Consider the following 24,684-nt stretch of genomic DNA (forward strand, 5'->3'; position numbering starts at 1 on the left):
TAGGTTAGTGTCCTATAGTTACTAATCACTATATTTATATCTAATATATTAGTATTATAATTAGAGTTCTAGAAGCTTTAAGAGTATAGGTGCTCTACAACAATACTAAAAGAGATCTAAATTTCACTAGTAAAGGATAAGTATAACCAAGCCAGTAATAAATATTATAACTAGTATAAATATTATAGCTTTTTAAGGTCTCTTAAATATTTTTCCCTATAATTAAATCTTTATTAAATATTAAAGGTGTCTATCTACTTAAACTTAGTGCTATCCTACTTGCCTTTTCTCTCTTACCTGTGTGCATCCTAGATCATTATTACTATCACTATTATTATTATCTATCTATATATATCTCTTCTACTTTCTCTAGGCCATCTGTTGCCTAATATTAAATAATTTAGTAATATACTCTTCTTATTCTACTCTAGGCTATTCTCTACTTTAATATAAATAGAGAAAGCTTACATTCTACTTATAGGGGAGATAGGGAATACTATTTATAAGGCCTAAAATAGAAGGCCTTCTACAGCATTAATTATAGATATATTTAGGTCTTTATTAGTAGTTAATTATATTTTAGTGCCTTACTTACTGCTTTTAGGCTGCGCCCTTAATCATGCCTTTTCTTTTTCATCTACATGGCCAAGACCTCTCTAATTAGAGGTGATTATTTCTAGTATAATGGCACAGGTATATTGCTATAGCTAACTAGTATATTACTAATCTAAATTTTATTATGCTTAAGGGGAGTAATTGCTGATTATTTAATACTAGAGAATAAATATATATAGTAGAAGTAATAAGATATCTAATTAACTAACCTAATCTAGATTATATTCAACACTGCGGCATTTTTGTCATTAGTTTTAGTAGTGAATATAATATATTATATTTAGATGCTTATTAGGGATATTGTAGCTGACTAGTTCATTACTAGTCTAAATTTTCTTATACTTAAAAGGAGTAATTACTAATTATTTAATATTAGGGGATAAGATAAATATACATAGTAGAAGCAATAAGGTGTTTAATTAACTAACCTAATCTAGATTATATCTAATAATATAATATTTTTGCTATTAGTGTTGACAGTGGACGCGATATATTACATCTAAATATTAGCTAGGGCTGTTAGGGTTACCTAAGGTAGTAAAAGTCTATAGGCATAGCAGTGACAGCTTTAAGAATATAATAAGAAGCTTAAAGGGTAGCTTAAAGGGTCAAAAAGGTAAAGAATGCCATAGTTAGAATCTAAGTAAGTCCTTAAAGTAATATTAGGCAAAAGCACATAATAAAAAATAGTAGGGAGTAAAACCTGATGTAATAATGTCACATTAGGTTAAAAATGCTCTAGTTAAACAGCTTATAAATTACCTAAAGAGGGGAAGATAAGGGGGTAGTATAGTAGATATAGTAGCTAAGATAAAATAAAGGAAGGCAGAAAGAAAGGAGGGGAAAGTAAAAAGTAGAATATAAAAGTATATTATTATTTTAAGGTAGGCAGCTTAAGTTTATAGAGTAGACATCAAGATTAAGACATATAAGACGCGCTTTCCCCTAATAGGAACACTATACCATATCAAGTAATTCACCGTCCCCTTAGAGTATGGAGTACCTGAGCGAGAGTTCGCCGGGTGGGGGGAAAAACCGCCCGACCGTTTGGCGGAAGGAGGCAGTTAAGGAGACTGAGACAAAGTACGAACTATCAATAGAAGTACGAGCACTCGGCCGTACGTATGCTATAATAATAGAGCAATTATTGGGATAGTTATCAGTCGTATCACCCAAGTGATACGAAAGGGGTATCAGATATCTCGCGTTGCTATCCGTACCGAGTACTGAGTACTGAGTACTGTAGATAGGGACAGAGTACAGAAACTACGAGATACCAGTTCTACTCCGTAAATACTCTAGGAGAATGTCTGAGCAGCAGGTGACGCCACACCAGCAAGGAATCGAAACTCCTCGAGACAGTGCAAAGCCACCATGTGCCCAGTGTCCATCTAGTACGCCAATATGACCTGCCACCCTATGGATGAAAGAAATCTGGAGGTTGATTATGCGTTCGTGTTATGAAGTGTAATGAGAGAAAAAACAGAAGCAGAAGGCGAGCGGAAGAAAAGATTCGGTCAAATACCGGCGTGTCATGTGGGCGCTAGTCGGGATTAGGCCCGGAGAGGAGGAATATAATTCCGTCGTTGATTCCCTCTTATTTTTTCTTCTCTTCTTCTTTTCTTTTCTTCTTCTTCTCTTCGCTTAGACAATTATTCAACCATCACATCAACCATCACAATTCTAAAGTGGTTGTGTACTCTCTTCTATCGAGTCTATATGTAGGACTCGACGGATACAATTCCTAAATCTAGTTGATGATAAACCACGCCGTGCGCATCTGGCCCTCCATGGCTTGAATGCACGCACAGTTCGTTCAGTGGAAGATCGAAATCCCCAGTTTTTAGCAGAGCTGCGTCTACTCCACCCTTCTGTTCGCTGCAATCGAACAGGAGGACTTTTTTACGACGGACATCTAGTTACTTGGTTTTATTTAAAAATAAAATAAAAATTGTACCTATTTTCATCCCAGTTATCGCCGTTTCGGCCCAGGTGGCTTGTGGAAGAACGGGGTCAGAAACCCATCCAGCAGCCGCGAAAGGTTCAAGGCCGCAAATTTCTCCTCGGTCATGTCGTCGAGTGTCCATGGCGGGCACCGGACTGTCGGTTAGCTCGACTTTCCTGTACAATTCACGTAGACGGACCTACCTACTTGGACTCCATTGCCGGCGTGCTCCCTCGATCTGCTGGATGAGCGCTTGGAGGTGAGGATCCTCCTTCACCAGCGTCGACCCCGGGCGGAAAGGGTTCTGCGCCGAACTCGCCCCCCGGACCGTCCGGTACTTCAGATGGAACAGATTGGTCACCGTCGTGATGCCCTGTTCCAGTTCCTGCACCGCCGCCCGCGTCGTCGCCCGGATGTCCTCCCCATGCCGCCGCGCCACGAGCATGTTGTCCGTCTGGGCTTCCTGCATCCGCCCGCTCACCAACACACACAGCAGGGTCACCCCGAAGGCGTGCTTCCACTGGCCCTGGTTTCGCAGAAGATAGTCCAGCCCCTCGAGGACCTCGTCCACCAGCCGCCCGTAGTGTGCCAGCAGCACGAACTTGATGATCTTGTTTGTCAGCCGCGAGGAGATCCGATCGCTCGCGTTATGCGTTGGGCCCCATTGCAGGTGTTGGGTGATCGAAGCACCGGCGTCAGAGGGGATATAGATCAAATTGGTCAATGCCACTACAAGCATGGCCATCTTCCACGCCTTCAGCAAGATAACATTCGGTTCCCTCCCCCTGCCGGGGGGCGCCTCCTTCTGGAAGATCCCACTCTGGTATGAGAATTGCCACAGACTGTCGATCGCCGAGGCAACCCATGAGGGCTGATTGTGAGGAAAGAGACTGCGAAGCCATTGTTGGATGGCTTGCGGGCTTTGCAGCGTCTCCATCGCCCAGGCATTCAGTCTTGTAAACGTGGCATAGAGATTGGCCTTGTCAAATGCGACTGTAAAGGCACGCGAGGGCGGGCTCCGAACGGACTGAAGTCCTGTCTCTTCGTTGACGGAGATCGAATGGAATCTCACCGTCTCGTCGTTTTTCGGCTTGAATTCCCATCCCCACAGAGTGAAGTCCCTCCCAAAGCCAGCGTTGAGCGTGAGAGGAAACTTCTTGCCAGTGGGACACTGGACGGTATCCTTGACAAACTCTAGTACCGCAGATTTCGTGAGACGACTCTCAAAGCAATCTTTCTCGAATTACCACAAGATATCAGAACAGTGGATCCTCAACCATTGCTAGACTCCATGCCGGGTTTTTCTACTCACCTGGAACAAGAGAGTTCCGTAACATATCCTTGATGGACCGGCGCTCACACCCTAGGGGCCAGGTCCGGAAATTAACAATGGCACTGCAGGTCGAACACGTCATATGCGTTGAACATTTCGTTTTCTGAAAGGAGCACCGCCAACATGAGCCCACACCCCGCACAGAACGTGCATTTGCTGCATCATCGGCCGGCAGGTGAGAGCCAGGCTGCCGTCCACCACGACCCTTCTTCTGCTTCCTGATGCTCGTTGGCACAACATGAGCGTGGAGGAGACTATAATTGATACGGGGCTGGCTCTCCAGTACATGGCTCGAGCCACCGGCCAATTCATCACTAGCATGTATACTGCGTTGGATGACTGGGGATTGGTGAGCACTCAAAGTTCTCGGTTGTTGATACTGCAACTGTCCAGTCTCAATGAAGCCTCCATAGGAGAGTGCCTCTCCTTGATTTGAGACTCCGGGACCATCCCTGTATGACAAGTGTGCCCATGTTTGCCTTGCAGGATCTCCGGCCAGGGCCATGCTGGCCAATGGCTCGTCCTCTTCCGGTGCCTGAAACTGATATAAGCCGCTCTCCCAGGCCAAAAGCTGAGGGTCGATATCCGGGATTTCTGTTTCTCGTGAATTAGCTCGTGACAAAAATTACATCTTCTTTTTAAGACGACATTTTACCTTGGCCCATGGTTCTCGGAATAGCCTGGCTGCCAACGCCCGGTTGATACGAGGGTTCGCCCAGCATTTGCTGCTCCTCGCCTTGAAACTCGCCGAAAGGACTTCCACAGTCACTCATGGCTAGCGACTCATCGTTCCCACAGAACGACGGCGAAACCGCCATCCCTTGTGAGCTGGTATACCCAGAGCTCGAGCTGGCCGCCAAAGACCCATGACTCCATTCCCGCCTCATGCTCTGGGGACCTATCCGAGCTCGGTACATATATTGGGAGGAGGAACCAGCATCACCACCATCGTACGCGATAGGCTCGTTTTCATAGCTCGCCATCATCTGGGGAACCGTCTGGTATGTAGCCGCTCTCAGTACATCCGGTGGTGGATTCACATACCGTTGCTGGTGAGCATATTCGTTCCGATCGACACCAGAGAAAGCCTGCATCGGTTCTGTTGGCCCCGATGACGAGGCGGAGGGCAAAAACCAGGACGGATCAAACGACTGCTGGTTGAAGGACATCTTAGCGTACGATGCTAGCCAAGATAGACGAAGATTACTCGGTTTTCATCCAGGAAATCCTTGCTCCAGGGTCGCCACCTTGGTTTTATGCATCCATCTCGCTCAGTGGTGCCCCAGCACCCACCGGTGCTGGGATAGACCAGCAAGTTCATAGTCCAGCAAACCAGGAACAACCGTGCGTTTCTTCAAAGTGAAGCTTGCACCGTCACTTTTTCGTCCCGACTGACGTGGGATCGTCTCAACAGTCCCTAGATGGGGCTGAGAGACCGTATTGCCCCGTGGTTCGTTGCTTTCGCTCCGGCAAGGCGAACAAGGCACCCTGGAGGGTGAAAAAACCAGAGTCATCTCCTTCACACCCGGTGTGGCAGGGCGAGTGGGTGGCGGGTGAAAAACAACACGCTTATCTGTGGACATAACGTTGAGGCAGTGAGATTAGGTACCTGCTAGAAGCGATCAGAAGGGTTCCACAATCGTTGTCAACGGATCCAGCATTGAGGCCCTTGTTTCGTCCCAGCCTACCTCGGCCGGAATCAAGCTTAACCTTGAGACTTTTAGCCTGGATCTAGGCCAGAGAAAAAGTACTCCGTACCGTTCCCAGCAGCCGGTGGTCTTGCAGGGGTCCGCCGGCCAATCCTGGTCCCAGATGGCCAACAGGCAGCCATCAGGTATTAAAACCCAAGCCTTGGAAAAGGGAGGGGGACTAGGGACTCGGGAGGTTCAAAACCACGTGAGGTCACCTGCTCAATAACAGTCAGCATTGCCAATTTCTCGTTGCCTGGTGGAATCTGCCTTACTTACCTTCGATTATGCCCAAGGCAGATATCTTTTACCCTTCGTCTGAAAAATATAACGACTGGTTTCCATGATAACTCGGTCGAAGAGGGCAAAATAAGGTAAAAGCAAAAAAGGCAGGCCACTTCTCTTGTTGAAGGATCCCACCCATGTCGGGTCTTCGCGGCGGGGATGCTGTCCTTTTGTGATTTTTCCCCCTCCGTTTGCCCAGACTTCCATTGCTTTGGGTATTCATACAGAGATATGTAGGTACCTAGGTAGCAATGGTGTTTGTATAGAGTACGTCAATACTAACAGTTTGTACAGTGTACTCTAGGATTCTAAATATATGCTATAATACTATAGAAGACTCGAGAATTTTTTTTTACGGAGACAAAATTTACATGGGATCGCCGCATATCTCAGATACTCGATCAACTATGAGCTTGTATAGCACTCAAATCACCCTGTTGCATCCTCGTCTCCGCAAGATTGACCCCTGTACAGCACATCGACAGCCTGTCGCTAATAGACAGCGTACAGTGTGCAAAGGACTATCGAGGCGCAGCAAAAGGCAATGCGCAGCCCGGCAGATTTCCACCAGATAGGATCAGGACGCAAGGCATCCACGGAGGAGATACTAGATAATGAAAAAGAGAAGGGACGAGTTTAAGATATACGAGGTGAGACTAGACATGCCGATTAGTATGAGTAAAAGGCAGGCATACTGCACCTTCGGCTCTTCAAGACAATGTTCGAGGGAATCTCAAACAGCATGGAAGTCATGTAGAAGACAACCAGAACAAAAGAAGCCCAATTCTCTGTTGGCGATTGGCAATGCCTGCCTCATCGATCCAAAAAAAAAAAAAAAAAAGACAAAACGAAGACTGAGAGAAGCGGCACTAACCTGCTATCGATCTTCCACAGTAGCTGACGACAGGAGAGGAATCGAAGACGTAGAGCATTGTAAGGACCAGCATCGGTTGACCTGTATTGTCCATGTGAATTTGCACCAGCGACATCCATCGTCCCTCCATATACGGGAGATGATGCGTCAGAGAATTGAACTTGTCGCAAAACAGCTCAATACAAGGCTGTGAGACGGTACGAGCAGACCGCCTCAGTCCAAGGCATATACATGGGTATATACCCAAGCTCTCTCCAGACAGCCATCTCACAATTCAGCAATCCAATCCAGGACAGAGCAGCTGCCGACATCCCAACCTCAACGGCCAACTCTGTCTCTCTCCCCAGTATCCACAGCAATTGTTCCTCAGGCATCAAGGTGGGTCTGGGCGCTCGAGACTATTCACGATGACTAATCGGTTGTTTACTAACGCGACGCACACAAGAGGCCAACGGCAGGCAGCGACTCCGCCATGGTGGACCGGGTGGGTGTCTGGAGATGGGGTCGGAGGAAAGGACTAAAAGAAGTCGAAGACGTCTGTCATATTGTCACGGTCTGCCAGCGTCAGCATCCAGGAAGAAGGAATAATTCTAAAACTGAGGATGCTCTGTACTTGCACCTATTCTTTCCTCTGTACACCACACAAACCACCCGTCTTGCAGCCGCCACGCCGACTCCTGGGACGCCAATCCGTGGATTGCTGGTCGCCGCCGACGCGAAGCGAGCCACTGTCTGATAGTCGTAGACTCGTAGACTGAAAATCCGGAGCTTCTGAGGCTTCTGATTCCTCACCAGTGATCGGTGGAGCAACTACCGAGGGACAGAATGCGGAGAGTGCGCGCAGCTTGCTGAGTCAAAGGAACGGTCCAGAGGTGTTGAGGGACCAGAGCTCACCAATCGTAGCGCCGTGATTGGTTGCTGATGTGTCTTCGACTCGGTTCTGCGTGTTTTGGGGAGAGGGACAGGGAGGGGGGGAGGAGACAGCTGCGATGCAGTTCTGTAAGATACGTTACCTCTTTTTTATCTTAAAAGCCCCTGCATTCCCTCACCCTCCTTTTGTCTGTCTTCTCTTTTCCGCCCATTGAATCCCCTGCTCTTGTGTTCTTTTCCTGTTTCCCCTTATCAAACTCCCCTTCAACCCATCTCTACACACTCCTTCACAATGGCCTCGGCTGTCAGGACGGTTTCCCGGGCCATCGCTCGCTCCACTCCGGCCACCTCGTCCTTCAGGCCGGGTGTTCGCAGCGCTCGCTTCGCTCTGCCTGCCCACGGTGCTCGAGCTGCTGGTCGCCGGGGATACGCCTCGGAAGCAGGCCCTGGCAAGTCCTCCAACACGTTGCTCTGGGCGGGGATTGCGGTTGCTGGAGGCGCGGGCGCCTACTTCTACTTGAGCGGCGGCGACGCCTCCGTCAAGGCAACCGGCCCCTTTGTGCCCACCAAGGAGGACTATCAGAAGGTGTACAACGAGATTGCCCGCCTGCTGGTTGAGAAGGACGAGTACGACGACGGCAGCTATGGACCGGTAAGTGTCTTTCCCGTCAAAAAAAATTTTTTCAAGAAAACGCTGGCTAAATCATGTAGGTCCTTGTTCGTCTCGCCTGGCACGCCAGCGGTACCTATGATAAGGAGACGGGCACTGGAGGAAGTAACGGAGCGACGATGCGATTCGCCCCCGAGTCCGACCATGGTGCGAATGCTGGTCTGAAGCACGCCAGAGACTTCTTGGAGCCTGTCAAGGGTATGTGCTGTCAACCCCCCCCCCCCCCTCGTTTGATTGCAATATGGATCAGTAGGCTAACACTGGGTTAAATAATATAGAGAAGTTCCCCTGGATCACCTACTCGGATCTCTGGACCCTGGCCGGCTCCTGCGCCATCCAGGAGCTAGGTGGCCCTGTCATCCCTTGGAGACCTGGCCGTGCCGACAGGGACCTGGCCGCATGCACGCCGGACGGCCGTCTGCCGGATGCCTCCAAGGACCAGCGCCACATCCGCGACATCTTCTACCGCATGGGCTTTGACGACCGTGAGATTGTCGCCTTGTGCGGCGCCCACGCCCTGGGCCGCGCCCATACCGACCGCTCGGGCTTCGATGGCCCCTGGGACTTCAGCCCCACCGTCTTCACCAACGAGTTCTACAAGCTGCTCCTCGATGAGAAGTGGGAGAAGCGCAAGTGGAACGGCCCTCAACAATTCACTGACAAGACCACCAAGACCCTCATGATGCTCCCCACCGATCTCGCCCTGGTCAAGGACAAGGAGTTCAAGCAGCACGTTGATCGTTACGCCAAGGACAGCGATGTCTTCTTCAAGGAGTTCTCTGACGTCTATGTCAAGCTTCTCGAGCTCGGCGTCCCCTTCACCAGCAAGGCTGAGGACCGCTTCGTCTTCAAGAGCTCGGCGTAAGAGCAGTCACTCCATAGACTTTGTACCTTTATTTCCCTTTCTCCTTGGTTCTTTTGGTTTTTTTTTCTTTTTCTTTGTTCTTCTCCTCATATCCCCAATATCCGGCACAGTATGTTTTTGAACCGATTAGAATGTCTCAGATCACGTCTGCTTTTGTGAACCCAAATGTGCTATCTTCCCACCCACCCTGTATTAGAATGATCACCGCAACGCAACTGGGCGTTGCAGTGTACTAGGTACCGAATAGTGAATGTCACTTTTGCACCAGGAAGACTCGAGGAAGGATATCGTCCGTCAACCTAGATAGTCAGTACGATTGGCACTCTTGTACCACCAAAGCGAACTCTAGGAACAGGAAGAACCCCGCTAAATACGATCAAAATGGGAGACCTACTAGTCTACTACTCCGTATTTCCAGCAGGTCTCATATCGAAAATGCGGAGAAGTGCAAGGATGCGCTGCCCTCAGACCCTCGCAAGTCCGTCAATTCCAGCGTTGGGCCGCAGTGGTTGGACGCGCCTGGGGAGAAAGAGAAGTGGCGTCCGTCCACGACCGACTTTTCCCATCCTCTCTACGACCAACAACGAACCAACAACGAATGAAATGATGTCGAGGGGTTTTTTTAATATAAAATAAAAAAGAGGAGAGAAAGGAAGGGGGGGAAAGAAGAGAAAAGAGGGACAGCGGAAGACGAGGGAAGAAAAAATAAAACCGTGCAAAATGACTCGAACAGATCCAGCACACGACTACTACCAGATCCTCAATCTCCCCTTCCCAGAGACCTCGGCCGAGTCGTTTTCAAATCAGCAGATCAAGCTGGCGTACCACCGTGCCCTACTCAGGCATCACCCTGACAAAGCGGGAGCGGGGGAAACCGACTTGAAGGCAACGCCCTCTGCCTCTGCCTCTGCCTCTACTGCAGCAAATCCGGTTTCAATAACATATACGATCGACCAGATTACAGCAGCGTATAAAACGCTTTCGAGCCCTTCCCTGCGCGCCGAGTACGACCGGACCCTCCGGCTCGACCGTTTAAAGTCCGCGGGGCGCGAGAAAGCAGCAGACATATTCCACACGGGATTGGAGACTGTCGATCTGGAAGACCTATCGTGCGAAGATGGCGAGGAGGACAATGATGATACGGAGACTTGCTGGTATCGCAGCTGCCGGTGCGGTGACGAGAGAGGCTTCCTCGTCCGCGAAAGCGATCTGGAAAGGGAGGCAGAGCATGGCGAGATCGTCATCGGGTGTCGCGGATGTAGTCTCTGGATGAAGATTTTGTTTGCCGTCGAAGATGGATGAGGGCGAAAGATGTTTTGGTTCTTTTCTTTTTGGATTTTTGAGGGCACAGGGCACACCCAGCGTCGCCAGTTTCCCGGTTTCGAGACCGCAGGGTTGTCAAATGCATACATCTCGCTACTCGGTATACTATTCTCAAGTGAGAAACAACTGAGAAACCAATCCAAGAGATCCGACGAGTCAACGCTTATACGGTGTCGACATATGGTCTTTATTTGCAAGAGGCCTACCTGCTTGACCCGGGCTGACGGTCTCACCGATCTCTTGGGTCATATGAGCGTGTCCCCCAAGATGAACAATTTGACAGGCTCAAGTTCAATTTGGACTACACTGTCTGTGGTCTAATCGGTCGAGAAATACGTTGGTCGTTGAGGCAATGGCAAGGGGTTCGAGTCAGGCGTGCTCGGAGACATCAGGCTTGTCTTAGCATATGAATGTGCTTTCAATTCAAGATATCTATACACTTTGTATAATTGTTGTCGAGGATATTACTTCATATATAGCCTCTTCCCAGCACTGTTCTATTCTATTCTACTAGTCGCTTTCTGTTTTGGTTGTCTCGACACATTCCGTTATATATAAATGAGTTATTTTGGTAGTGAAGTACCTGAGTAGTGCACATCTCTTAAACTAAGAAGACAAGGGTAAAATGGAAGGTAACTCGAAAATAACCCATTTAATCGAAACACAGAGTCACTTCGAATCAAATACGCATCCAGGTGGACAATTGAGTAGGTGGTGAAAAGTCATGTTATGTACACAGCGTTGCCCAGCCCCCGCTGAGCTTTACCTCCCGCCGCAGCCCACCTGCGATTCCCCCTCCTTTCTTCACACTTGCATACACCTCGCCCACGATGGAAACGACGCCCATAAATATCTCCTCCAAGGAGCAGTTTGATAGCATTCTGAGATCCTCTACTTTTGTCGTGACAGACTGTAAGTTGTGCCTGAGCTTCTCGTTCATCGTTGCAAGCTAGCGGCTACCCCCCGCCACCCAGACACGACAGAGCCAGAAACGTGTAAACACACCCAGCTAACCTTTGCCTTGAAATATCAGTTTACGCGGATTGGTGTGGACCATGCAAAGCCATCGCCCCTGTTTATGAGCAGCTGGCCCAGCGCCTGTCTCGCGCGAACCGGATCACCTTCACCAAGGTCAACGTTGATCAGCAGCAGGACATCGCCCGGGCTTACAAGGTTACAGCGTGTGTTTTGCACATTTACCACTCTTTAGGAGAGAGAGAGAGAGAGAGAGAGAGAGAGAGAGAGAGAGAGAAACTGATGAATGATGAATATAGTATGCCTACTTTTATTGTCTTCGAAAAAGGCCGCGTTGTGAACACCGTGCAGGGCGCGAACCCCCAGAAACTTAACGAGGTGGTGCGCAAACTGGCCTCGGAAGCCAGCAAGGCAGGGCCTGACGGCGGGGAGGGTGCGTCCGGCGAGGGAGGGGAGGGATGGCTCGGGGCGGCGGTGCCCAAGGGATACAGCGATATTACGGACCAGGTGAACGTGAAGGGGCTAGAGCTGCTGAACCGCGACGCCGGGTTTGGAGACGTGCGGGTGCTGTTTGACACAACGAAGCCGTCCGCGCTGCTGAACGGGAAAAATGGCAAGGGCAAGGCCGTGACCGACTGGGTCGAGAGTGACACGGACGAGCAGCTGATGCTGTATATTCCGCTGCAATCTACGTCCAAGGTGCATTCGCTACACATCACCTCCTTGCCTCCCTCTTCCTCGGAGGGCGATGATGACGATGACGACGACGACGACGAAACCCCCCTCCGGCCGCAGACGATTCAACTCTACACGAACCGGACACACGTGCTTAGTTTCGACGATGCAGAAGATATCCCTGCCGTGCAGACGGTGACGCTGCAGGCGGGCGACTGGGATGCAAAGACAGGCACGGCCAAGGTGGACCTGCGGTTCGTCAAGTTCCAGAACGTGAGCTCGTTGGTTGTGTTTTTCGTCGACGGCGACGGCGACGGCGAGAAAATCCGCGTCGACCGCGTGCGCATTCTGGGCGAAGCGGGCGAGAAGCGAGAGATGGGCAAGTTGCAGAAGATTGGCGACGAGCAGGGAGAGTAGAATCCTACTATCCTAGCTAGTACAATACACAATCTCTAACTCTCTCTTTTCCGTGTGATTACGAGCTACGAGTATCCAAGCAAAAATAGTGATTTTGTTGAGTGTCCGATCCCAAACCAATGGCCTCATCCGTAGAAAAAAAGAAGAAAGGCCAAAAAAGTAGAACCGGCGTGCAATTTTCATTCGTCTGTGACGCAACTGACACCTGGTAACATCATGAATTATCATCTCTCGAATGAGAGACGAAGAGGATGTCCAAGCAACACGGGTGAAATAATAGTTGCGTCGCCGCACGAAGAAAGAAAAGAAGAAAGTGAAAAACCGGGCGTGCAAAGTCGAGGTTTTTATACCCCTGCGCGTAGTGGGGATGTTTGTTCTGTTTGTTATTCGCTTAGTCATGGCGGAAAAAAAAAACTCTTCCCACAACTTTTTGTTTTCTTTTCTTGCTTCCTTTTCCTCATCATATATTTTATTCGACTGATGATGAGGATATGGATTTTGATAGGAAGAGACTGAGCTTGCTTCTTTTTGCGGCCGTGATCTCACATAACCATCCACTGAAGTCGTACCTGTCATTTATTTGAGCGTCAAGCTACCTAGTTACAAGCAGGACAAGCAAGCAGGTTAAACCAGGCTTGATAGTGATAGAATAGATAGTGATGGGTTTATTGAGTTTAATTGTCAATCTTATTAGTGTGGCAGAGCGAACAAAATATCTAGTATCTAGTATCTACTCTCGTGTCGATATGTAGGACTTGGAGGACCGTGGATATGAATTGACAGCAGAATTGTTATCTGATCCTGCTACTCATATTTGCCACTGTCGACCCAAGATAGCTTGTATGCTTACGTACCGAGAATCCTACGGAAAATGAACCTCCTTCCTGCCCGGCACTGAGTCGAGCTCTTACCTAGATCGACTAGCTTTGCTCACAGCTATACGAGAACCATGGACCACGGTGTGTATCCGCCGAGCTGAAACTGAAGATGCTCGGCATAAGAGATCAACGCATATGCCGTACATGGCAGCGTGCACCATGCAGTTGTTGACTCTTGAGTCTTATCTTCCCAAATCAACCCGACGGAGGAAGGCCGAGGATCCGCCAGATCCAAACTTCCAAGGCGTGAAATGGAGGAACGGGATATCCCGCAATGCCAACTGCCCTATAGCAGCCTGTCGCTGAACTTCGGATACGAAATCTGTGCTCGGAGGGTCCGGAGAGGGATGATCATGATCTGCTTTCCCACTGGACATGCTCAGGGCAGTAGTGGACACCAGACTGGCGAAATTTTGTAAAAAAAAAAAAAAAAAAGAAAGAAAGAAAACAACGCAGATCGAGTCAGTCGATCGGAGAGTGTCGCTTGAAGTCCGGGATATTCGACCCTGACCTGACCTGACCATTTGAAGTTTAGACACGGGTTGAGCTTGCCTTTTGAGCATTAGACTGACGCCGGTAAGCTCTGACCATGAGCTCTGACCAGAAGAAGCCTTGACCACAATGCTGTGGCCATAAGCCTTGACCGTGTGTAGTATCTTTGATCTCCCGTCAAGTCTTGAAAGAAGTAGGCTGGCTGAAGTGCAGTTGTCATGAAGATTGAAGCAGAAGCTACCAAGGTATCTACTAGAAACAAAAGTTAGCAACCTCCATCTTTCAGCGATGACGTTGGCAGAGGGACCGCCCACCTCAAAGTTTGGTTCCTTGGGCATTGGCCCGCCTCACGTCCGCGGGATAAACTTTTGCGCAGCGAAGGTCCTCCGTCCGGAGTAGGACAACACAACGCAAGAATGGGTACTGGATCCTTCCGCTCGCGCTTCCGCCGGGAGATGAGGCCACACTGTGCACCGGGCGTCTCCGCATTGTCTTGGTCGTAGAGTAGATAGTTTAGTAGGTAGGTAAGTAACTAACTAGTAGATCACTTAGTAGGTAGGTAGGTAGTTAGTTAGTAGATAACTTAGTAGTAGGTAGTGGTGCAATGAATATAGCTAATATAAGGTTAGCTTGGCGAGATTTGCTTCATATTCATATTCTTCATTTTCCTTTTCTGGGGAGTGTAAGACGGTATGCGACGACGGTCAGGAAGAGATCCATGGATGATGGCAGAGACAGTGGAGGACTTGAGGTGGTTGATGTTCAGCTCGAACCTTCTCAAGGTGAGCACGTGCCAGACTGCCAACCTGACACTGTAGGCTGTACGGCGTAACATACCAGGCACAATACGGCGAAATACCGCTAGTTCCGACTAGTATCGGATAGAATCAAATCAAATCCCTAGTCTTACTACCCAAGTAACTACTAGGTACCTAGTACCTACCTACCTAAGGTACTCTACCCAAGTACTCCGTACTCCGTACAGGCACGCTTTAACCTACCTAACTAATCGCTAGCGTCTCCTCTAGTAACTTCTGCTACAGAGTGGAATTTACTCTTCCTCTCCTCTACTCGCCGCCCCGCAGTCATGCAATAGCAATCCTGGCCGTTCGCTATCTGACCCTCGCCCACGTTCCCGGGAGAGACCTAGAGATGTTGGCTGACTATGGAGTCGTCAGTACGTGATGGAGTTCTTATCTTACCTAATAACAACTTTGAGAATGCCTACCTACCACCTTAATAGATAGGTAGGTATTATCAGTTACTGAATGGTACAGAGTATCTCTGTACCTACATACTAAGTATAATACTGGCGGGTTTTTAACAATCGCTGTGTCAGTCTCTACTAGTTTCTGCACAGACAACTGCACAGACCTAGTAGCGAGATTATTTAGTTCTAGAACAATATATAGAGTATAGAGTATACAGAGGCAAAGTTCTAGCTGTTGACAACTAAATAATACCTAGTATATAGTATTATATAGATCCAGTGACAGGGTTACTATCACTAATTTATATTATACTACATACGACAGGGTACTGACTCCGTCGCCACACTGCCGGGTTGTATGGAGTACTTTAGCATCTTTCCAGAATGTACTAAGGATAGAGTAAACTTAATAGTGAATAGTAAATACTAGTTCTGTAGTAGTGATTGCAAAAGTACAGAGTATGGAGTACTTAACTAGTACCTACCTGTTAGTTAGTTAGTAACTACCTAGGTAGTAAGGTACTAACTCCTAGGTACGTCTCGACCGTTTGAAACCGAAGCAATGGCACTGGCCTCAAAAGAAACAGGGATGAGGGATAAATAGATCCACCTTGGCTTTACTATTGCAAGTTAACTAATAATAATAAGTACCAGTTGCCTCCATAGCTTACGTCTTGTGGCACATGTTGCCACTGGACCATGTACTCCATAGGGATATTATTTGATGTCTATTCTCAGGAACCCAAGAATTCCATATCATATGGTTAATATGTATTATTGTCAATAATCACTAATAATGCACAGCACATACGCATACCCTAGGGTTTCCTACATAGTAAGCAGCTGACCTGTCATTCTTCCGCATCGACATAACGGTGGCCGTTGCATGACGTGAGACATGCGTCTGCCAGTGTCCGTGTGTCGAGTATGAATAGTAACTGGCATGCAGTTCTCCGATTATAGGCAACTCCTTGCTAGTAGGTACTATCCACAGTGTATTCCGTATGAGTCTCGCCGAGGTAGCCGAGGAAAATTCTGTATACTGAGGCTTGAGCACTAATTATAGCGAGTGGCGAGAGTGCCTGGTAGGTACCTGGTAGGTACCTCGCACATAGGTACATAGGTACTTTGACTCTGTTATTTATGACTTTCTACCTAGGTACGACTTTCTACTTAGGTACGACTTTCTACTTAGGTACGACTTTCTACTTAGGTACGACTTTCTACTTAGGTACCGGTAACTACGTAGAGTACCTAGGTACTCTGTATATCCATAATGAAATAGCGGTGATGTATACCTAGGTACTCGAGTTCTCTAGCTATCTATTACCCATTACTCCTCCGACTCCGTACGGTGTTTGACTACTCCAACGGCGGTACGACAGTGGCTGTACTAGCGACGGGGATGTGACTAGCTCAAGTGCCGATAGCAATTTAAGCCCGTCCCAAGTTGAGTAGAGCACGGAGTAATAATCTTAACCACCATCAATTTATTTGAATTACCGTCTCCATCGCCTAGTTTAGTTAGTATTCATTAGTTAGTATCCTTCTCGAAGGTTGAGTAATTATACAGTCTTTATCCGCATATCTCTTACTACCTAGGAGGTAGGTACGAAGTAGGTATCTGGTACCTACTGTACAGTACGTACCATCTATTATTAGAGCTTAGTAATCTTCCGGAGGACTCTGTCCAGTGAAAGTCCCAAATTCAAGGCCCCCCCCCAAATTACTCTGTCGGGCGATGTGCAGGGTGCCTTGCTTCGTTTGTCGGGGCATCTAATCGCTGGCATTGATTTCCGAGTCAAACATGCTTTTCACTATCCCGCCGAGACTGACCAGTAGTATGTAGTACTCATAGTACTCCGTAACTGAGCAGAGGATGCCTACCTAACAGAGGCAGTCTAATTCTTAAGTTGTGGGCCTGGATCGACGAACGACTCTACGAGTCATTTTTCTGGATGTAGTATGCACAAAGAAACATTTATTCTCTCTGACAGATGTAAGGAGCTGCTGTCCTCCACAGTGTTCCTGCAGTAGACCGACGCTCATCCGATAGGTCTTGCGTGATCAATCATTCAGATGAGCTGTTACCACTGATACCTGGTAGGAGTACGGTGGACGGTACCGAGATAGGTTCCAAGTTGGTTACCTGGTACCTACATGGGGTACTACCTTGGTACCTTAGGTACTCCGTACCTACTCCGTACAGTACAGACCTAGTAATACAATACGGAGAAGTGACAGTTCTGGATGATGCCAAATTGGGCGTGTTTCACCATCGAACCCTGCCGGTGCCACCGGGCCTACCTAATTATTTTCCTTGTCTGTACTCACTCTATTATTATCAATAATAATCTCACTACATAATATTAATAGATTCTAAACCTTTATTTGCTCTAGACATTCCCTACTATCTATTCAACCTACTCCATACCTACCTACCTAGGTACCGATATACTACAGTAGGTACCTAGGTAGACAGTAGGTAGGTAGGTAGGTAGGTAGGTAGGTAGGTACCTACCTGGTAGGTCTTCTTGAAAAGGCAATTCGTATACACAGCCGGCGCTAGTGCAAATCCTTTCACCCACGGGCAGTGTCGATTGGCTATCGAGAGGTGATAAGCCGGAGGATTGCCTACCCAGGCTACTTTAGGTACCTAGGTCCCGGTACCGGTACCGGTACCTAATAGGTATCAAGTTGGTACAGTACTGGTACTACGTACTAATGGAGTAGAGTACGAGTACCTTGGTCTAGGTACTCCATATACTAGGTACTAGGTAGTTTGTCTTACTGTCCATCTGTGGTAATGTTGTACACACACAGTCCGAGGATCACAAGCAATTAGTTTACATGTATTATTAGTACCAGGTAGAGTATTAGTATCGCCTACATAGACCACTACTATGTAGTAGGTAAGAAGTAATAGTACAATACTCACTGTTTTACATACTACCTCCGCATTTGATCCATCCACCATTGAATGAGGCTTCGGTGTGCCCACTCGTGCTGCTCCTCCACCCGCTTACGCCCAATCTGGCGGCATGGCCGCGTATCCTGGTCCAACCCATCGTCCAGTCTCCGCTTCCTGCTGGGATGTGCATCACCGGCGCCATTCCTCGCGCGCAATCCCGCCCCAGACTAGAGGCGCGACCCGGTGCCTGGCCAGTCTGTAGGAGTAGGTATGTACTATGTAGCAACTAACCAGGTCCTAAGGTCTAACCTGAGTCTTACCCTGGTCAATACTCTACTAGACGCCTGGGAACCCACGAGTGACGACGGGCAACGGACAAGTTACAGCTCTGATAAGCAGTGGCCCACAGTCAGAAAAGTGGATGCGCTGCCTTCACTGGCTGGTGGATTCGCCGCGGGTTATTTTGTCTGAGCCGGTCGTACAGGCAGATCAATGTCATAGTAGTTTTACAACTTGTAGTTTAGTAGCAGTAGCAGTAGTAGCAGTGGTGGTAGTGGTAGTGGTGGTGGTGGTGGTGGTGGTGGTGGTGCTCTTATCCACCCGTCTGTCCTGCCACTCTTTTCCTTACTATTCCCATCTTTCCCATAACTCACTACTAACCAACTACCAGTTTTTTTTCGGGCCTTGTCTCTCGTTTCCCCGCGGCCGTTTTTATTTATTTATTTTATTTCGTTTTATTTTATTGATCCGTTTTATTTTATTTCGTTTTTATTCTATTTTGAATTATTATTCCCATCGTGCTGGCTTCTCTTTTCTTTTTCCTCTCTCTCGCCTGAGTCCCTCTTTTTACACCCTCCTTTCCTCTCTCTCTTTCTATCTATCTCTCTCTCTCTCTTTTTCTTTCTCTCTTCTTCCTCTTCCTCCTCCTCCTCCTCTCTCTCTCCCCCATCCCCCGTCTCATATCTAATAGTTGATGGTATACCCGACCACCACGGCACACCCAACCACCACATCAACAACACTCCTCCGGTCACCTTACGACCTGCCCTTCCTTTAAACCTTGCCCTGTGGCATCCAGATCTCGTTGTCTTCGAGACTATATATATCTTAATATCTTTTTTTTTTTCATCTTCTTCATCTGGCGTTATATACGTCAGTCGCTCTCTTATCACCTACCCACTATTCACTCATTGCTAGATGAGGACAGCGAGTCCTCATCCGATCTAAATAGAACGATCATACGATCTAATAATCACAGTGAGTGATTTCTATATCAGAGCTTAGCTACCTGTCTTGCTCTCTTTTGTGTGTTTGATTTCAATCCATACTGATCCTGGTGTGGATAGATGGACGCCTTCACCATGTCCTCGCAGGCCTACTACTACCCGGCCGACCAGCAACACCGACCCTCATCCCACTACACCAGCCATCCGGCAGAGATGCAGCAGTTCTACGGGCAGATGCAGCAGTTCCCTCCGCCACCACCGCAGCACTGTGTGCCTGAGCAGCAGCCGCTGTATGCGCCTCAGCCGCTGATGAACATGCACCAGATGGCCACCACCAACGCCTTCCGTGGCGCCATGAACAACATGACCCCGATCGCCTCTCCCCAGCCCTCCCAGCAGCTCAAGCCCACCATCATCGTCCAGCAAGGCTCGCCCGCCCTCATGCCCCTCGACACCCGCTTCGTCAGCGCCGACTTCTATTCCTTTCCCTCCACCCCGCCGCTCTCCACCTCGGGCAGCACCATCAGCAGCCCGCCGTCCACCAGCGGCGCCCTGCGCACCCCGGTCAACGGCTTCTTCTCCTTCGAGAAGGTCGAGGGCGTCAAAGAGGGCTGTGAGACCGATGTTCACACTGAGATCCTTGCCAACCCGGATCATCTGTCGCGCTCAGACTCCCCTCCCATGACACCAGGTAGGTCTTTTCAAAAACGTGGCATCCCTTGCGGGAGACACGCGTGGTTCCTTTTTTTTTTTTTTTTTAAAGCAAGGGCTGAGAATGACAGTGTTTATCCACCCCCCAGCATTTACTGCCAGCCAAGCCTCCGACCTTCTGTCGGCCAACAGCTCCTGTCCATCCCTGTCGCCGTCGCCGTCGCCCGTGCCCACCACTACTTTCGTTACACACCCACAGTCCGCCGAGCCTGCCAGCTCCGACTTCTGTGATCCTCGCCAGCTGACGGTACACTCGTCCATCTGTGTCGCTGCACCTGCCGCCGAGCTGCCACCGCTGCCCACTCTGTCCTGTGACGAGGAGGAGGCTAACCATCACCACCACCCCCATCACACTCACCACACTCACCACCATCAGCATCATCAGCACCAGCACCAGCACCAACAACAACAGCAACAGCAGCAGCAGCAGCAGCAGCAACAACAACAACAACAACAACAACAACAGCAACAGCACCACAAACTGGTCCTGGGTAGCGCAGCCGTCACCCTACCGATTCACGAGCATAACCCTTCGCCTGTGTTCAGCTGCGCCGCTGTCGCTGCCGCCATTGATCCGCTTTCCACTCTGCCCACTTTCGATAGCTTCTCGGACCTGGACTCGGAAGACGAGTTTGTCAACCGTCTCGTCGACTTCCACCCGAACCACGGCACCTACTTTGTCGGCGACAAGCGCCAGCGTGTTGTCGGTGGCCAGTACGCCCTGGATGAAGACGAGTTCTTGAGCGAGCAGAGCATCGAAGACCTTGACGACCACCAGGATCCCTTCGCCTACCACGGCCTCCCAACGACTCTGGAGTCGGTCACCATCGATCCCGTGCCCATGCAGATCGATTCCGACAACTCGGCGGAAGAGATGATGATGGCGCGCTCCAAGAAGCGGGCCAGCATGCGTCGGTCGCTCAAGAAGGGCAGTGTATCGGACAGCAGCGACTCGGAATTTGGTCTCCCACACTCCGAGGCGGCTGCCGGTGCTTCGGCATCCCAAACATCCACCCCAGCTGCCGCCGCCGCTGCCGCCGCCGCCGCCGCCGGAGCCACCACTCCCTCATCGGGATCGGCGGCCGCCACCCCCTCGTCCGTCACTGCTGGCTTCAGCGCCTCCGAGGCCGGGACGGGAGCTCCCCCCGTCTCGGTCAACCGTCGCGGCCGCAAGCAGTCACTGACGGACGACCCGTCCAAGACGTTTGTGTGCACGCTGTGCTCGCGACGGTTCCGGCGCCAGGAGCACCTGAAGCGGCACTACCGGTCGCTACACACGCAGGACAAACCGTTCGAGTGCGGCGAGTGCGGCAAGAAATTCTCGCGCAGCGACAACCTGGCCCAACACGCTCGCACGCACGGGGGCGCGGGCATGGTGATGAACATGCTCGACTCGAACGGCGACTCGGCCGCATCGGCAGCCGCCCCGACCCCGTACGACGAAAGCGACGCCGGCGCTCTCGGCGCCGTGCTGTACGAGGCCGCGCACGCCGCTGCGACCAAGTCGACGACCAGCGAGTCGGACGGCAGTGGCTCGGAGCCTGTCGACCGGCGCGCTCTCAAGAAGCGCAAGCGCGACGACTCGGCGTGAATTACGATGCCCAACGAGACCAGGAGTTTACTTTGTCTTTCCTCCTCCTTTTTCTTCCTCCTTACTCCATGTCTTCTCATCTCTATCATTTTCTCTCTCTCTCTCTCTCTCTCTCTCTTGGTCATTCTGTACTTGTCTCGGCGTCTGGTGGGTGATCGACGGCTCTGGCGGACGGGCAAACTGGCGTCCGGCTGCAAAAATAGAGCTCTCTCCTTGTCTCTTGTGCGTTTTTTTTTTTTTTTTTTTTTTTTTTTTTTTTTTTCTACTCAACATCCTGTTCCATTCTCTATTCTCTTCCATCCTGTCATTTTATTACCCTTTCTTCTTCATTCTCCGACTCCTTGTGATTTCCTCTGTTCATGTATACTCTCTATAATACTGTTAACGTGCTGGCCACAATAATGTGCATATTAGTATCTTAGTATCTTATTATCTGTCTCAGTATCTGTCTTGGTATTCATCATTAATAGAGTATAGAGTAAGGATAGAGTACCTAACAGAGTGATAGCCCCACATCCCACCAACTTCTCACTCACTGCACGGCATAAATACTACTGCTACTACTACTACTACTACTACTATTACTACAATTAATACTAATTGATACTTTCTACCTACAATGAGCCTCAAAGTAATAGCGCTGATCTCCGGCGGCAAAGACAGTCTATATACCCCCCTACACTGTCTCGCGAATGGCCACACGGTGGTCGCGCTGGCGAACCTCCACCCCGCCAGCCAGGAGGAAGAGGACATCGACTCATTCATGTACCAGACTGTCGGACACGGAGTGATCCCTCTGTACGAAGAAGCGTTAGGGATCCCACTCTACCGAGCAGAAATCCAGGCGGGGAGCGCAATCGAGACGTCTCTCGTGTACGGCGCACAGAACAGCGCCGACGAAACGGAAGCGCTGGTCCCGCTGTTGAAAACGATCATGGAAACCCACCACGCCGACGCCGTCTGCACGGGCGCGATCCTATCCACGTACCAACGGACGAGAATCGAGAGCGTCGCAGCGCGGCTGGGCCTGGTTTCCCTGTCGTGGTTGTGGATGTATCCGTTTCTACTCCCTGGGAACCGGACGGAAACCGCCTTGCTGGAGGATATGGCGAGTGTATCGTGTGACGCGCGGATCATCAAGGTCGCGTCTGGAGGGCTGGATTCCTCGTTTCTATGGGGGAATGTGTCTTCGTCGGATGGCCGGCTACGGAGCCGCATTGCGAAAGCCATGGCGCGCTTCGTCGATGTGGAGGATGGGGATGTTCGGGGCGCGGTGCTGGGGGAGGGAGGCGAGTACGAAACCCTCGCGGTGGATGGGCCGAGTGTTCTCTGGAAGAAGAGGATCGAGGTCGACACCGAGGTTGTCTCTGGCGAGGCGGGGGTGTCGTACCTTCGTTTCACTCGGCCGAGGTGTCTTCCCAAGGAGTCTGGGGAGCCTTTTGAATTGAGACGGCCGCCTCTGTTGGAAGATAGGTTTGAACGTTTGCTCCAGGAACACCAAGAACAAATACTTTCAGAGTCGGTGAAAAACCAGTCAAGCCAGTCAAGCCAGTCAAGCCAGTCAAAGCAGTCAAAGCAGTCAATTTCAAACCTTACAGCCGCTGGAACCTCTGCCGCCGAGCAGATGGCCTCTATTGCTACCACCCTCGACGAGACACTCGCCGCCTCCAACAGAACCACCGACGATATTGTCTTCGCCACCCTCCTCCTTCGGTCCATGGCCGACTTCGCCAGCGTGAACGATGTCTACGTCTCGCTCTTCCGGAAACCGAACCCGCCGGCTCGCGTGACGGTCGCTTGTCGGTCTCTCCCGGCGGGAGTGGACGTCATGGCCTCGTTTGTTCTGGATAGCTGTCCCCGCGAGAAGAGGGATGGTCTTCACGTCCAGTCTCGCTCGTATTGGGCGCCCGCAAATATCGGGCCGTACTCGCAGGCAATCTCTGTTCCTCTGAACTCTACTTCTACTTCGAAGCTGGTGTATGTCGCCGGGCAGATCCCACTGGAACCCGCGTCGATGAACCTCCCCGTCACCCAGGGAACGTGGATGCAAGATTTTAATCTACAGGCCGTGCTGGCATTACAGCATCTCTGGCGCATTGGGGCCGCGATGCACGTCGACTGGTGGACGGGGGGAGTCGCGTTTCTGACAGGAGAAAATGTTGCTACCAAGGCCTGGATTGCTAGTCGTATATGGGAAGGAATCCATAATTCTACAGAAAACATCGAAAAAGAAGAAGAAGACGATGTGGATGCATGGGACCTCAAGTATGGACGGGCTGAGAGACACTACACAAGCAAAGCACCCGCCCTGCCCAACTTTGATATCGTCGAGTCTTCGTCGCCCGCCATCCCCCCCTTCTTTGCAGTCCAGGTGGACGAGTTACCACGGAACAGCAGTATCGAATGGCAAAGCGCCGGGTTAAGCGGTGGGCAACTGCGTCTGAATCAGGAGACAAAGCCGTACGGCCGCTGCACGCATACACTAGTCGATGGGGTGATTCGCTTTTCAGCCATCGAGGTTGACTGGGGCCATTTGGAAGCAGCTTTACACCAACTCAGCCAGAGTCAGAGTCAGAGTCAGAGTCACCAAGCGACCATCTATACGGCGCAGCAGGTCTCATGGCCGGGACAGATTGTGCCTTGCAAGGCAGTCTGGGGGAGGGGGGGCAGACGGTTGGCGGCGGGGATTCTCCTTAGCCTAAACCCTGGGTCTTGTTAGCCATAGCCTGATCGATAGAATTGATAATAGACTCTTTGTAGACTCTTGCAGTCTTTGTAGACTCGACGCACGGGCGTGTTGCAAAGTTTGTTGGACTCGCACAGACAGTCTAGACTCGTGGCTGTCATTCTGTGATTTCTATCATCCAAGTGGATTCCTAGCAGTCAGTCAGTGGATTTCTAGCAGTCAATAAGTGATCAAGTCAAGTGGATCAAAGAAATCAAGAAATAGACACGAATATCGAGAGAATACTTGGAGAAGACTCTGTTGTCAGTATTGACAGGAGAGAGGGGAAGGAGAGTAAGACATGTGATCTGCTGATAACAAAACACTTTCGACCCCGTCTTTCAGCGCCGGAAATCAACAACCCATCCAACCCTTCTTTGTGTCTCTAGGTTACTGTTTTATTCT

The 24,684-nt window shown here is 49.9% G+C and overlaps 10 protein-coding genes across 10 annotated transcripts; 5 read left to right on the forward strand and 5 right to left on the reverse strand.

Annotated features, from left to right (window-relative positions):
• Positions 1 to 2,489: 2,489 nt before the first annotated feature.
• Positions 2,490 to 3,680, reverse strand: ASPZODRAFT_681197 (hypothetical protein). The gene is made up of 2 exons (XM_022729498.1): positions 2,760 to 3,680; positions 2,490 to 2,715 (listed from the first exon to the last, which is right to left on the reverse strand). Exon 1 carries the CDS (start codon positions 3,495 to 3,497, stop codon positions 2,760 to 2,762), a length of 738 nt encoding a protein of 245 aa, XP_022579014.1. The 5' UTR covers positions 3,498 to 3,680; the 3' UTR covers positions 2,490 to 2,715.
• Position 3,681: 1 nt separating this feature from the next.
• ASPZODRAFT_680183 (hypothetical protein) lies at positions 3,682 to 4,737 on the reverse strand. The gene has a single exon (XM_022729495.1). The coding sequence runs from the start codon at positions 4,396 to 4,398 to the stop codon at positions 3,865 to 3,867; it is 534 nt and encodes a 177-aa protein (XP_022579015.1). The 5' UTR covers positions 4,399 to 4,737; the 3' UTR covers positions 3,682 to 3,864.
• Positions 4,738 to 7,700: 2,963 nt separating this feature from the next.
• ASPZODRAFT_680790 (hypothetical protein) lies at positions 7,701 to 9,452 on the forward strand. Its single transcript, XM_022729497.1, has 3 exons — positions 7,701 to 8,262; positions 8,322 to 8,478; positions 8,559 to 9,452. The coding sequence occupies exons 1-3, from the start codon at positions 7,903 to 7,905 to the stop codon at positions 9,143 to 9,145; spliced, it is 1,104 nt and encodes a 367-aa protein (XP_022579016.1). The 5' UTR covers positions 7,701 to 7,902; the 3' UTR covers positions 9,146 to 9,452.
• Positions 9,453 to 9,865: 413 nt separating this feature from the next.
• On the forward strand, positions 9,866 to 10,447 carry ASPZODRAFT_18088 (hypothetical protein; the record flags this gene model as incomplete). Its single annotated transcript, XM_022727151.1, has 1 exon — positions 9,866 to 10,447. The coding sequence occupies one exon, from the start codon at positions 9,866 to 9,868 to the stop codon at positions 10,445 to 10,447; it is 582 nt and encodes a 193-aa protein (XP_022579017.1).
• Positions 10,448 to 11,742: 1,295 nt separating this feature from the next.
• Positions 11,743 to 12,828, forward strand: ASPZODRAFT_134586 (hypothetical protein; the record flags this gene model as incomplete). Its single annotated transcript, XM_022723571.1, has 1 exon — positions 11,743 to 12,828. A coding segment is annotated over one exon (793 nt), but the record flags the coding sequence as incomplete, so codon positions are not given.
• Positions 12,267 to 13,353, reverse strand: ASPZODRAFT_680192 (hypothetical protein). Its single transcript, XM_022729496.1, has one exon. It carries the CDS (start codon positions 13,109 to 13,111, stop codon positions 12,548 to 12,550), a length of 564 nt encoding a protein of 187 aa, XP_022579019.1. The 5' UTR covers positions 13,112 to 13,353; the 3' UTR covers positions 12,267 to 12,547.
• Positions 13,293 to 14,275, reverse strand: ASPZODRAFT_681638 (hypothetical protein). Its single transcript, XM_022729499.1, has 4 exons — positions 14,220 to 14,275; positions 13,748 to 14,154; positions 13,447 to 13,689; positions 13,293 to 13,397 (listed from the first exon to the last, which is right to left on the reverse strand). The coding sequence occupies exons 2-3, from the start codon at positions 13,974 to 13,976 to the stop codon at positions 13,472 to 13,474; spliced, it is 447 nt and encodes a 148-aa protein (XP_022579020.1). The 5' UTR covers positions 13,977 to 14,154; positions 14,220 to 14,275; the 3' UTR covers positions 13,293 to 13,397; positions 13,447 to 13,471.
• Positions 14,276 to 18,577: 4,302 nt separating this feature from the next.
• ASPZODRAFT_134588 (hypothetical protein) lies at positions 18,578 to 19,261 on the reverse strand. Its single transcript, XM_022723572.1, has one exon. It carries the CDS (start codon positions 19,037 to 19,039, stop codon positions 18,800 to 18,802), a length of 240 nt encoding a protein of 79 aa, XP_022579021.1. The 5' UTR covers positions 19,040 to 19,261; the 3' UTR covers positions 18,578 to 18,799.
• Positions 19,262 to 19,387: 126 nt separating this feature from the next.
• Positions 19,388 to 21,554, forward strand: ASPZODRAFT_153451 (hypothetical protein; the record flags this gene model as incomplete). The annotated part of the gene is made up of 2 exons (XM_022725971.1): positions 19,388 to 19,943; positions 20,035 to 21,554. The coding sequence occupies 2 exons, from the start codon at positions 19,388 to 19,390 to the stop codon at positions 21,552 to 21,554; spliced, it is 2,076 nt and encodes a 691-aa protein (XP_022579022.1).
• A 619-nt stretch (positions 21,555 to 22,173) lies between these two features.
• ASPZODRAFT_18092 (hypothetical protein) lies at positions 22,174 to 24,273 on the forward strand (the record flags this gene model as incomplete). The annotated part of the gene is made up of 1 exon (XM_022727154.1): positions 22,174 to 24,273. The coding sequence occupies one exon, from the start codon at positions 22,174 to 22,176 to the stop codon at positions 24,271 to 24,273; it is 2,100 nt and encodes a 699-aa protein (XP_022579023.1).
• Between the last annotated feature and the right edge of the window lie 411 nt (positions 24,274 to 24,684).

Source organism: Penicilliopsis zonata (assembly GCF_001890105.1).
Source record: "Penicilliopsis zonata CBS 506.65 unplaced genomic scaffold ASPZOscaffold_13, whole genome shotgun sequence".
NCBI lineage: Eukaryota > Fungi > Ascomycota > Eurotiomycetes > Eurotiales > Aspergillaceae > Penicilliopsis > Penicilliopsis zonata.